Genomic DNA, 13,110 nt, shown 5'->3' with positions numbered 1-13,110 from the left:
CATTTCTCTCTTCCCTGAAATCCTTGACTTTTAGTCAGGGATCCTTGGCTCTGACTTCCACTTTCACTAGTGGCCCTCTGTTTCATACTTCCCATCCCCTGCCCGTGGGGAGATGACATCCCATAGCAGTAGCTCTCAGCACCTTTTTTTTTCTCACCAGTGCTGCTCACCCACTACCTGATGCAGGATCTGGGTCCGTTTGCCTGAACTGCTTAGTGCATTGTCACTGGGGTGCACTAGTCTGCATGGGTGTGCAGAACACTTGCCCTTCTATTCAGAATTCAGAGCCATTTGATTAAGTCCAACACTTGAGGAAATAGCTGAAATCACCTTGCACTAGATCCAGGGCAAGTTTGTTCCAAACATTTCTCTAGGATGTGAGCATGGATTCCCCCTTCCCACATCCCTGCTCCAATAGACTGAGGGTGGCTAAGAGCTTTATGTTTGCCACTTGAGCATCTTTCTCCTCCCTCACTGGACTTCAGTCACCAAACAATTGGTTTCATTACCTAGATTGAGGTGGGCCAGGGTTGTTTTTGTAGATTGTTTGTTTGGAAGAGAAGGGACTATTGATTAAGAATTAAAATTCTTAACTTGAGCTAGTAATTTTTACATAACCTAATGAGTCTTGTAAGGAATCGTTGGTCCAACATGTACTAAACTTGGAGATTGCAATACACTATACCCAATGGTTATGCATTGATTATGAAGTCAGTATAAATACTTTTTTTTTTCTCCCCCCCCCCCAGGTAACCTCACTTGCAGTCCAGGAGAGTTTACTTGTTCCAATGGTAGATGTGTTTCCCGAGCCTTTGTCTGCAATGGGGATTATGACTGCAATGATGGAAGTGATGAAAGAAACTGTGCTCCATCTATCTGTCACCCACAGGAGTTTCATTGCAATGATTCTAAATGTATTCCCCTGGGTTGGATGTGTGATGGCCATGCTGACTGTGCTGACCAGTCTGATGAATCTCCAGACCACTGTAAACACATCACTCTTCCTCCTGCAACTTGCTCTCCTGATGACATTCAGTGTCGCTCTGGTGAATGCATTCACAGTAAATGGTACTGTGATGGTGATACAGATTGTAAGGATGGCAGTGATGAAATAAATTGTCGTAAGTTATCAGTTTTGCCCTTTACACTTTGTGTGTGTGTGCGCATCTCAACGAAGAATAACGATTGATTGAAGGGAGATTGTAACTTGAGAACGGACTTCCTTCGTTCACCATTTTGTGATCTCAAGACACTTTTTTTTTCCTGCAGTCTGATTTTCGTTTTTACAAATCTTTGGGTGGCTTTAGATTTCTACCATCTCTAGTCAGTGTTTTTCTTGCTGGTGTTTTGGCTCTGATTTTGTTCCCAATGATAGTTATTTTAAATCTGAAAGGAGTTGGTTATTACACTAATGCAATGGAGTAATTCCCCTTTCTCTCAAATTCATTAAATCTCCAACTAACTGAGCAGTTACCTAGACTAAATCTATTCGTGTATAATGCATTTGTTCCTCTTGTCCAAAACCGGAGTTAAATTTTCATGCCATTGACCAGTTTTTGAAATCCAAATCACTGCAAAGAGTTAGATTGGGGGTCTCTGCCATCTCAACCTCATTGAAGTTTTGCTTAAGGTGTGCATTGAAGTTAGAGCCATCAAGATTATACTCTAATAATGACACTGATTCACCTTTTCAACTGGAGTTTGGCACTATCTGCACACTTCCAGTTATCAGTCTTGGATACTGTACTGTATAATACAGTAGGAAAAAAATGAGGACTGCAGATGCTGGAGATCAGAGCTGAAAGTGTTCCTGGAAAAGCGCAGCAGGTCAGGCAGCATCCAAGGAACAGGAGAGTAGACGTTTTGGGCATTAGCCCTTCAGGAATGAGGAAGGTTTGTCCAGCAGACTAAGATAAAAGGTAGGGAGGAGGGACTTGGGGGAGGGGCATTAGAAATGCAATAGGTGGAAGGAGGTTAAGGTGAGGGTGATAAGCTGGGGTGGGGGCAGAGGTGAGGAAGAAAATTGCAGGTTAGGAAGGTGGTGCTGAGTTCGAGGGATTTGACTGAGACAAGGTGGGGGGAGGGGAAATGAAGAAACTGGAGAAATCTGAGTTTATCCCTTGTGATTGGATAATACAGTAGCCTAAAGTTGAGTTTAGTTCTGCATCAAATATTTGGCTCTTAATTAGCTCACTTCATGCCAAACTGGAGGGTGCTTTTTAAGTTTTCGATCAACATCCTCAGCTGATCCAAATTGTTGTTCAACTAGAGTTCAAGCGTGGCTTCAACTGGGGATCTGTAGATCAGCATTTCATTCTCATGTGACTCCATTTTTAAATGGACAATTGGAATTGCTTCACAATTTATTTAAAACTTCTTTTATACAGATTGCTACATCAGGATTTTAGGGATATCCTATCTGTGTTGGAGAATTCAGCAAGTACAGCTTGTCAAATGAGTTGCCATTCTGCATTTGAGTTCCTTGTGCAAATGGAGGGGGAGGGACTTCAACTGATCTCTTGGTCAGGATAGCTTGTGTGAAAATAACTAAGGCTATTGGTGCCTTCAAAACAAAATCTCATTGTCAAGTAAATTTGGTAAATTTACTGCCAGAAATGTATTTAATGCTTGGACAAATCAGCATTCATACTGAAAATATTTCTGTAGTAAAACAAGGAACATTGTCTTTGTTTTTAGCTCCTCTAGTCTGTAAACCAGACACTTTCCACTGTGATGGTATTTGTCTTCCTGGAAACATAAAGTGTAATGGAGTTTGGGACTGTACTGATGGAAGTGATGAGGCCAACTGTGAGAGTGGTAGGTTTTATAGTATCTGGCTACAGGAACAGTCCATGTTTCAGGCTTCAGACCTCTTATTGTTTCACTCTCTCTCCTTTTTCTGCATTAGAGTGTACAGGATTCAATGACTTCAAATGCCAAAGTGGTGAATGCATAAACATATCTTTAGTGTGTAACCAACATCAAGACTGCCAGGACTGGAGTGATGAGCCCATTAAAGGATGCAGTAAGTGTTTAACTGGTGATCATGAATTCATCCTTGGAGTTCTGGTTTTGTGAACATAATTGCTAATTTCTAATCTGATTTGTGATCTAACTTGTACTGGCTGCCTCCTTTTGGTCTCAGCCTTGCACTGTTTTCTTTTAAGTTGATTAAACCATTTTAGCCATTTGCACACTTTGTAAATGTGGTCAGTTTACTCACCAAAAAAAACTTATCAATTAGCCAGGACTCAGGAATTCCTTGGGGAAGTGATACCATAGACTTGTGTACTGATTTGCTATCTAAGTTGCCTTTTTAATGCTAATACTAGCTTAAATGGAGAATTTTACTTTCCCCCAAACTGCACTTTGTTTCTTTTTGGTGCCCAGCAGGTTTGCTAGTTTTTGGAATTGCTGACTTATTTTAGATTTGGCTGCTGTACCATTGTCTTGTCTTTGCTGGGAAATGTGGTGAAGGTGCAGAGACACCTGTTTTAGTCTGACCTTTGCACCAATGCTGGACTTGCCCCATCTTTATGAATAACTTGTGGAGTCACCTCCTGTTAGTATTTTTAATTGTCTACTTTCAACGACTAGACTGCAGAGCTTAGATTTTGATCAGTTCATCATTTAGCCCACTGAGTGCATTTGTACCTCCAATAGCACAAGCAGTCTGTTTGGTAACCTCATCAGGTTGCCATCTCCCTTTTTTGGGTATGTCTGGTGCTGATCTGGCACACTATCCTACACTCTCTTGTCTAGAGTTGATCCCTGAAGTTCAAATTTTCAGGTTATCTAATTTCTGTCTGGGAAATCAGTTTGAGCAATTCAAGCTGTCCCTGACTTGGATTAGATTGACGATTCTTTAGCTGAATGATTTTTGGGCATGCTGTGCTTTTTTTTAAACTAGCCTGAGCTCAAAGAAAAGGCCAGTGTATAATTTTGTTCCTAGGTTATTTAAATAGCACTCAGATGCTCCTCTAAGCATTTATGTGCTCTCAATTTTTAAGATCCCAACTAAAACATTGGTTAATTAAGCAAGTTGTTCCTCCTTGAACAATGGAACTCAGATTTACTTTTGCATATAAAACTTAAAGATTTGAATATCTATAAACATTAGCCATGTAATAATTCTTCTGTAATGTGGGGCTGCACAAGAATGCAACCATCACCATTATTGAAAAAAATCATGCTTTAGAAACTATGCTTTGGTGTAATTGTTACTGTCAACACTTTTTTTTTAAAAAGGCACATGCCTTGACGTTTTCCCATTAATCAGTTGCATTCTAGCAGCATGACTGTTGGGAGTAAGGTTGAACAAGTGGAGGCATTGACATCTGGATTTCTTCTTTTCAGATGTGAATGAATGTTTACTGAATAATGGGGGCTGCTCTCACAACTGCACTGATCTTATCATTGGTTACAAATGTGAATGTCCTGCAGGCTTTAAACTGTCTAAGCAGACTTGCATAGGTAAGTTCCAAAATCCAGCTAATGTAGAATGAGATCACCTTTAAAGATTGAAGCAAAACTCATTAAACTACTTTTGTCCAGATATCGACGAATGTCAAATTCCTGAAACCTGCAGTCAAATTTGCATCAATTTGGAAGGTAGCTACAAGTGTGAATGCCACCAAGGATATCATATGGATCCAGCTAATGGGATTTGCAAGGCAGTTGGCAAGTACAACCCACTGTTTAAATTAGAAACTTTCAAACTCTTTGGCCCACCCAAGTTTCTGCCTATTTGGAAGCTTCATTTCTTGGACCCTGAAAACTTCACTGTAACCAGCTAAGCTTTTGTGTTGGATCTGTGCTAGTCAGTGTAAATTTTGTCATTGAGGTATCTTTAGATTTATGATCTGGAGACACTGACCTCACTTCCCTCAAATATAAATCTCAAGTTGCATTTGAAATATGGTGACATTACAATTGAGCAAGAATAGGTGATTGGTCAACTTTAATTCTGCTCTCATTTTAAGATTACTACTGTGATTTCCACTCCTTTCCAGTGTTCCATTAACACTCCCTCATGTTGTCTCCAACACCTCGGTAAAGGTAGTGATGGTGTAGAAGGTGGCTATTGGGCCCTTGTCTTGATTACTGTAGGTCGTGCTGCTCATTTGAAGAGTCAAGCAAGTTCCCACTTTATTCACAGCCTTGGGTGCGTGTTTTTTAAAAAAAAAATCAATACACTAATGCCTGATTCTTGAATCTGCCTCTACCTCCCCCTTCCACACAGTGCATTTCAAACCTTAATGACTCATTCTTCTTTTTAGAAAAACTTTTTTTTTTAAAAAAAAATCCACAAATCGCTTTAAATCTCTGTCCTCCTGTTAGATGCTTTTTGATGTAGCATCTCCCACATGCAACTCTGGCACAGTTTTTTGTATAGTCAATCAGATCTCTTCAAGCTGTCCCACTTTCAATCAGCGCCCCCCCTCCCCCCAAAAAGCCCTGGAGCCACTTGAAATGTTTGTCCTCTGTCCAGCACACTGTTTAATATGGCTGCCAGGCTTGTCAGCTGAAGTCTTAATTTTAGTTTCTTTTTGAAAACCCACCTTTCTACATTGTTGACCTCTCTTCCTAAATGAAGTTCACTGGCGTTTTGCTTTCTAACCTGTTTCTTGCTAACGTAGGGAAAGAACCTTATTTGATCTTCACTAATCGACATGACATCCGGAAACTAGGACTACATCACCATGAGTATTCTCAGGTGGCTGTACGGTTGAGAAATGCTGTAGCATTGGATGCTGACATTGCTGAACAAAGAATTTATTGGGCTGATGTGGGACACCAGGCAATTTTCAGGTGAAGCACTGCAAGAATTTAAGTCTAAAACTAACTTGGACTACTTTGTTAAAATCCTAACTCAAAGGCTTGTTAATTTGCTGTGGCAGTTAAATATTTTGCTTTTGAAGACCTGCTTCTATGGTAACCTTGAAAATACTGACACTGTCATAAGTTGCTTGAGGTTTTGAGGTTTTACTATTATAAGTCTTCAATTTCATTTCTGTTGTATAAAGATGAAGTGACAGCTAAAGGTAACTAATCCTATCATCCTGTTTTAGCATGTCCATTAATGGATTGCAAGACCAAGCTGGCCCATCTGTGGTAGTCCAAGATCTCGACACCCCTGTGGGGATTGCTGTTGACTGGATTTACAAACACATCTACTGGACTGATCGGAGTACTAAAGCTATATCTGTTGCAACACTTGACGGAACCAGAAGAACCGTTCTGTTTAACACTGACCTAAAAGAGCCAGCATCTATAGAAGTTGATCCATTATCTGGGTACAGTATTACTTCAGTTTTAGTTATTGTTTCAGTTTATTTGGCACTGGACTTAAAATTTCACTTTTTATACCAAATGTTCTCATGGTAATCACAGTAAATGCTAATCTATCAAACTAGTTCCAATGTTAAACTTAACTCTTCAAACTTCATGCACGTGCACACTTAAAAACTATTGGATATACTGCTTTGATGTGAAATTGAAGAATGTAAATGGGAAGTGGTACAGTTGGACATAATGAACATTGGAAAATCTACAGGCTTCCATAAGCCAGGAGTTGGGTATGTTCTCCCAAACATGTAATTGCCATGAGATAGGAACAGAATTAAGCCATTTGGTCCACTGACTCTGCTCCACCATTGGATGATGACTATGTGCCTCGACTTCTGTTCTCCTCCCAGCTTCACCCTTGATTCCACTTTGACTACATTTAGGACAGTTTTTTTAATTAGTAATGACTTGGCTTCCAAATGGCAATAAGTTCCACAGGTTAACCAGCCTCTGGCAAATGAAAGTCCTCATTTCCCTTCCGAAGGGTTGTCCCTTCACAGGCAATGCCTTCAGTGGAAAACTCTCCACATCCAGGCCCATTTAGTATTGTCTCAATGAATTCCACAACCCCTATGATTCAAAACGCAACCTTTCCTCATGTGACAGGCCCTTCATCCCTAGATCATTCTTTTAAACTTTCTTTGGAACCCTTCCAAGGTCAGCATATCCTTAAGGTACAGTGCCCAAAGCTGATTTGTGTTCCAAATGTGGTTTGACTAGTACAACCTTAATAGTATGCATTTTCTGCCCTTGAAATGTTAGCATTCATTTCAATAGTCTAGAATACACTTGCTGGTTCAGATAGCAGGTAGGAAGGCATGCTATGAAGAAGTAGTCTCTATTCTTCCCAGCAAAGTGCATAACCTCACACTTCCCCACACTATTCGATCTGGCACTTGCCCATTCTGTCCTAGCCTGTCTAATCCTTATGCAGCCTTCCTCCAACACACTCTCTTCTCTACATATCTTTGTCTGATTATAAAGTTGGGCTTTGAGGTTGTACTTGCATCCTTCTAAATTTAGCTTGTGCAGAAATTTTTTGTTAATCAAATGGAATATTACAACTGTTGCTTAGTCACTTGGTCAAACTCCTGAGCTCCTGTCACTGCTTCACCACAACTTTGAAGGAAATTAGGGATGGGAAATAAATGGACTCATTCATACCTGCATCCCATGAAGAAATGAACTTTCACTAGTTGACTTGTGTTCAGTCTGCAATGATGTCTAGCCCCAACGTACTTGTATTCAAATTGGAGGAATTGCTTTTTAGTGAGTCAGTTGTATCCCGGTACAATGATTAAAACTCCAACACCGGTTGCATCAGTCTTTATTTTTGTCTTTTTTAAGGTTTGTTTACTGGTCAGACTGTGGTGAGCCAGCAAAGATAGAAAAATCCGGAATGAATGGAGTGGGTCGACAGCTCCTTGTCACTGGAGGGATTCAGCAGCCAAATGGAATTGCACTTGGTTTGTGATAACTCCCCTTGAAACCTTGTTCAAGGTTGGTTATTGAAGGCACTGAACAAGTGTTTTTGTTGCCTCTAGATCTCGTGAAAAGCCGCCTCTATTGGATTGACTCCAAGCTGCACATGTTGTCAAGTATTGATCTCAATGGTCAGGATAGAAGGATAGTCCTGCAGTCAAAAGAATTCCTTGCTCATTCATTTGCTGTTTCAGTATTTCAGGTGAGATGAAATGTTTAAAAATGCATCTTTAAAAGACCCCACACCTTGCCTGCAGAATGTTGAATACTGAACGTGAGGAACTGGTATGTCCATTGTGGTGAATTTCCACCTTCTCATGACCTCTCCTATCCAGGGAGGTAATACTATAACATGAAGCACAACAGGTTTACTTAGATCCATAAAACAAGATGTTTGTTATAATTCTAGAAAGTGTGCAGCAATTGTGGAAAGTTTCATTTTTACCTGGGATATGCACAAAGCTGCAGTTGCTTGATACTTAGAATCCTATGAAGTAATATCCTAGTTCAAAAATGTTTTGACCCTCTTGCTTTCAGGCTAACTGATATCTGCAGTTCCTCCTTTGTGTGGAACTGAAACCCCTATTCAGTTGGATGCAATGTCTCTCTGCCATCTGTTCCCTATATCTCTACTGAGTCGTGGAGTCGTCATAGAGATGTACAGCATGGAAACAGACCCCTCGGTCCATGTCAACCAGATATCCCAACCCAATCTAATCCCACCTGCCAGCACCTGGCCCATATCCCTCCAATCCCTTCCTATTCCTATACCTCCAAATGCCTCTTAAATGTTGCAATTGTACCAGACTCCTCCTCATCTGGCAGCTCATTCCATACACATACCACTGTGTGTATATTTAAAAAGAAAAGCTGCCCCTTAGGTCTTATATCTTTCCCCTCTCACCCTAAACCTATGCCCTCTAGTTCTGGACTCCCTGACCCCAGGGAAAAGTCTGTCTGTCTCTGTCTGTCTCTGTCTGTCTCTGTCTGTCTCTGTCTGTCTCTGTCTGTCTCTGTCTGTCTCTGTCTGTCTCTGTCTGTCTCTGTCTGTCTCTGTCTGTCTCTGTCTGTCTCTGTCTGTCTCTGTCTGTCTCTGTCTGTCTCTGTCTGTCTCTGTCTGTCTGAAGGTCACCCCTTAGCCTCTGCTCCAGGGAAAACAGCCCCTCCTGTAGCTCAGATCTTCCAACCCTGGCAACATCCTTGTAAATCTTTTCTGAACCCTTTCAAGTTTCACAACATCCTTCCAATAGGAAGGAGACTAGAATTGCATGCAATATTCCAACAGTGGCCTAAATGTCCTGTACAGCCGCAGCATGACCTCCCAACTCCTGTACTCAATACTCTGCTTTCCTTTATTGGTCATACCAAACACTGCCTTCACTATCCTATCTACCTGCAACTCCACTTTCAAAGAGCTATGAACCTGTACTCCAACGTCTTTGTTCAGCAACACTCCCTAGGACCTTACCATTAAGTGGATAAGTCCTGCTAAGATTTGCTTTCCCAAAATGCAGCATCTTACATTTATCTGAATTAAACTCCATCTGCCACTTCTCAGTCCATTGACCCATCTTGTCCAGATCCTGTTGTAATCTGAGGTAACCCTCTTCACTGTCCACTACACCTCCAATTTTGGTGTCATCTGCAAACTTACTAACTGTACCTCTTGTGCTCGCATCCAAATCATTTATGCAAGTGATGAAAAGTAGAGAACCCAGCACTGATCCTAGTGGCACTCCACTGGTCACAGGCCTCCAGTCTGAATAACAACCCTCCACCACCACCCTCTGTCTTCTAGCTTTTGAGCCAGTTCTGTATCCAAACAGTTAGTTCTCCTTTGTATTCAGTATGATCTAACCTTGCTAATCAGTCTCTCATGGGGAATGAGAGACTAAGTTTAGGTAACCTTTTATTGTGACCCAACTTTTGTTACAGCCTCTGATCCCCCTAGCAAAAAGGTGTAGTAAATGTAGCTGCTGCTTAAATAGCTCAAGGTCACACCCACACCCCTTACCCCCCCCCCCCCCCCCACCTCATTTCTTTTACTATTGGTCAGCAGCGAGTTGTCCCTTTTTTTTTGTAATTGATCCTTGGTACAGCCTTCACCTGGAGCAATTCACTCAGCAATTTCAACCTGTACCCTGTCTCCAAGTAAGTTTCTCCCCACTCATTTGCCAGGGGGTGCAGTGTAGAGTCAACCAGCCTGCTGTGGGTTTGCAGTCACATGTAGGCCAGACCAGGTAAAGGATGCAGCTGGAATGACTGAGAATCCATTTCCTTCCATTAAAAGGACGTGAATAAATCAGAGGGGGATTCCCCTGTAGTGGAAATTAAATCTACTTGACTCTCAATTGTTAGCAAGAGCAAAGAAAGGATCTCTTACTCTTAAATCCTGCAGGATTGACTCATTAAGCCAGATGCCTCAATGCAAAGAGTATTGAAACATTGTACAGATGCTTGCCTTAGTGTTCCTTATCTCACTCTCGAGCCCAAAGACTGGGGGAAACTCCAGTTATCCCCTCATCCTCTGGTCCTCGACATATCTTCAGCTTTCACGGAGTTTGACTATCACCGAGGTCATGTTGAATGTTTACAGAATTCAGACAGAAGCTAACGTCAAAACTTCATCACAGCGGTGTTTGCAAAGCTCAGTACAGCATTGAATGAAGGAAAAGTGCACTCATTAAATTTTTTAGATTCTGAACTCCAGGTTTCTGACTAAATTTTAATTCCACCATCCACCGCCACAGGATTCAAACCTGGGAATACCCCCAAACTGGGTTGATGGGCCAGTTGATAATGGCACTCGACCATTGCACTTTCAATCCCCCTGCAATGGGACGTGAACTCGCTGGTGCCTCACCAGGTTGGAGGAACAACTGGAGGACCTCCATTTCCACACCCACACCCCCCCCCCCCCCTCCCACACCATATTGCTGCTACGTGCACTGCAACAGTAGGGTCCTTCACCCAGACCCACTGATGCTAGACCTCAGATTATTTGGGATTCTGCAGATACTTTTCATCTTCAAAAGCAATTGAACCTACAATGACTTTTGATGTAAAATATCAACCAACTGCACAAGGGTTTCAACTTCCCCCATCTTGCCCAACTTTATGGGGTGGAGCAGAGGGCAAAAGTCATTAGAATGACTTTGGTTAATGAGCAGAAATTATTTCTGTTTCAGGATAGTGTCTTCTGGATTGATGATGAAAATGAAGCTATTCATGAAGCCAACAAGTTCACTGGAGGAAATCTTGTAACTCTGGTTTCTAATCTGAATGGACCTAGAGATTTCATTATTTATCATGAGTTGGTGCAGCCATCGGGTAAGATTTGGCTGTCTTTGTAGAGATGAGTTTTGTATAAAAGCTGTTTTCCTCTTTTAATATCTAGACTAGACTTTTGGCTTTTGCTTTGTTGACCTAATTTTGTAAAGCTTAACCAGTGTCTCCAAGAATCATGGGACAGGAAGAATGGGCACTGTTCATTGGTTTTTGGTGCTATTTTACTATTGTTGTGGAGAGAATGCAACAATATCGCCAGCATCTCTCCAATGGAAGTTGTCAATGCAACACAAGTTATAAAACCTTTTCATGAAGGTAAGGAGCAGGAGGCCATTCAGCTCCTCCAGCCTAATCCACTAATTGACAGGATCATGCAGATCTCGTACTCCTATGTCCACTTCCTGCATTTTCCATAGCTTTTGTCCCCCTCCTGATTTTGAGTTTAATTCTGCCTTGAATGTAAACAGAGAACCTGCCACAGATGTGGGATCCCAGTTTCAAAGACAGCTCCTTGAAGGAATTGGTGTTTCACAGTCTTAGTTTGACACCCCTTTGTTCTGAGACTGCACCCTCAGGTCCCATGAGGGGAAACCTCAGCATTTACCCAGTCAATGCCCCTAAGAATCCAATTATGTTTCAATGAGATCATTGACCCTCATTCTTAACTCCCAGTGATTAGAGTCTCAAAACTAGGGGCTATCCATTTTAAACCTTCTTTAAACTGCCTCTATTGAAATAGTTTCCATGAGGGACCAAAGCTTGTGGCATAGCAGTAATGAGTTGATGAGCAATCCAGACATGGACTATCGCTAATGGCATGGGTTGAAATCTCCTGCAGCAATTGTTTAAATTTCAATTGTTAAATCTGGAAAATTTATCATTGCTGCAGAGCTCATCTAGTTCACTTGTCCCCTGTTTTGGGGATATTCATTGAATTTGTGACAAGTGGTTGTTTAAGTTTGTAGTCTACATTGATTAACATTCAATTTTACATCTCTTGACTTTAAACTTTTTTCATCTGCAGGAAGGAACTGGTGTGATGTAGATATTAAAAAAAGAAGTTGTGAATACATGTGTGTACCTGCTCCTCAAGTTAGCAGCTTTTCCAAGAGATCTACCTGCATATGTCCACCTGGAATGATACTAGAGGATGGGTGGTACTGTAAAACAGGTACATGTAATTTTGCAGAATTCTTTTGAAGGAAGAAATATATGGCCTGGAGGACAAGTGACATGGTATAAATAGCTCATTCAGAAAACATTAACTCATTCAGAAGTCTACTCTCATTTCTTAATCAAAATCCTGGTCGCAATCTGTGGACAGTTCTAATGAATTGATGGAATAAATAAAATGTTGAAGCTCAGTAAGAAACTTTCAAACATTGTACGTCTTCAGTTTGCACCTTCTTGGGAGACTTGACTTTGTCTCAGTCGAAGTATTTAGCATGACTTTTTACTTTATGTAGAATCCTTCTGTAGACCAGATCCTTGATCCAGCTTTTACCAAAGATGGCAAAAACATTGCTAGCAGCTTCTAGCAAAGCAACAGCAACAGGAGTTTTCTGCAAACTTGCTTGATCTGTTTATCATAAATTTGCTTCTGGTAGCCTGGTTGTGCTCTAAGTTTTTAAGACTCTGGTTTATAATTGTTAGGTAATGTGACCTGTAAGCCATCGGAGTTTATGTGCCCAAGTGGGAAATGCATCCCTGGACGATGGTTATGTGATGGTAATGCTGACTGTAAATATGGATCTGATGAAAGCCCTGGAATATGTCGTAAGTATCCATGGTTTCTGAATGGAGTGATTGCATTTAATTCATCTCGGTAATGGGAATACGTTTTCTACAGATTATTAGATGAAAGATGTTTTATCAGAACAATCACTAACCCAATTGACTGGGAATGTTCTTTATAAAGTGAACTTCTAATATGTTGACTGAAATGTGCTTTACATTGTTAACACAAGTGTTTTTCTAAAGCATGATTTTTCT

The 13,110-nt window shown here is 41.1% G+C and overlaps 1 protein-coding gene across 1 annotated transcript in view; it reads left to right on the top strand.

The window, feature by feature from the left end:
* Positions 1–13,110, top strand: part of LOC132826282 (prolow-density lipoprotein receptor-related protein 1-like) — a 64,103-nt gene that overhangs the window by 27,035 nt on the left and 23,958 nt on the right. The window contains exons 17-28 of the mRNA XM_060842063.1: positions 750–1,121; positions 2,698–2,817; positions 2,909–3,025; positions 4,357–4,473; positions 4,555–4,680; positions 5,640–5,811; positions 6,072–6,296; positions 7,696–7,814; positions 7,893–8,032; positions 11,019–11,160; positions 12,143–12,289; positions 12,772–12,894. Of these exons, the coding sequence (XP_060698046.1) occupies positions 750–1,121; positions 2,698–2,817; positions 2,909–3,025; positions 4,357–4,473; positions 4,555–4,680; positions 5,640–5,811; positions 6,072–6,296; positions 7,696–7,814; positions 7,893–8,032; positions 11,019–11,160; positions 12,143–12,289; positions 12,772–12,894 (1,920 nt within the window). The remainder of the gene's footprint in view (positions 1–749; positions 1,122–2,697; positions 2,818–2,908; positions 3,026–4,356; positions 4,474–4,554; positions 4,681–5,639; positions 5,812–6,071; positions 6,297–7,695; positions 7,815–7,892; positions 8,033–11,018; positions 11,161–12,142; positions 12,290–12,771; positions 12,895–13,110) is intronic.

Source organism: Hemiscyllium ocellatum, chromosome 2 (assembly GCF_020745735.1).
Source record: "Hemiscyllium ocellatum isolate sHemOce1 chromosome 2, sHemOce1.pat.X.cur, whole genome shotgun sequence".
NCBI classification, from domain to species: domain Eukaryota; kingdom Metazoa; phylum Chordata; class Chondrichthyes; order Orectolobiformes; family Hemiscylliidae; genus Hemiscyllium; species Hemiscyllium ocellatum.
This window is presented reverse-complemented; position numbering and strand designations above follow the sequence as displayed.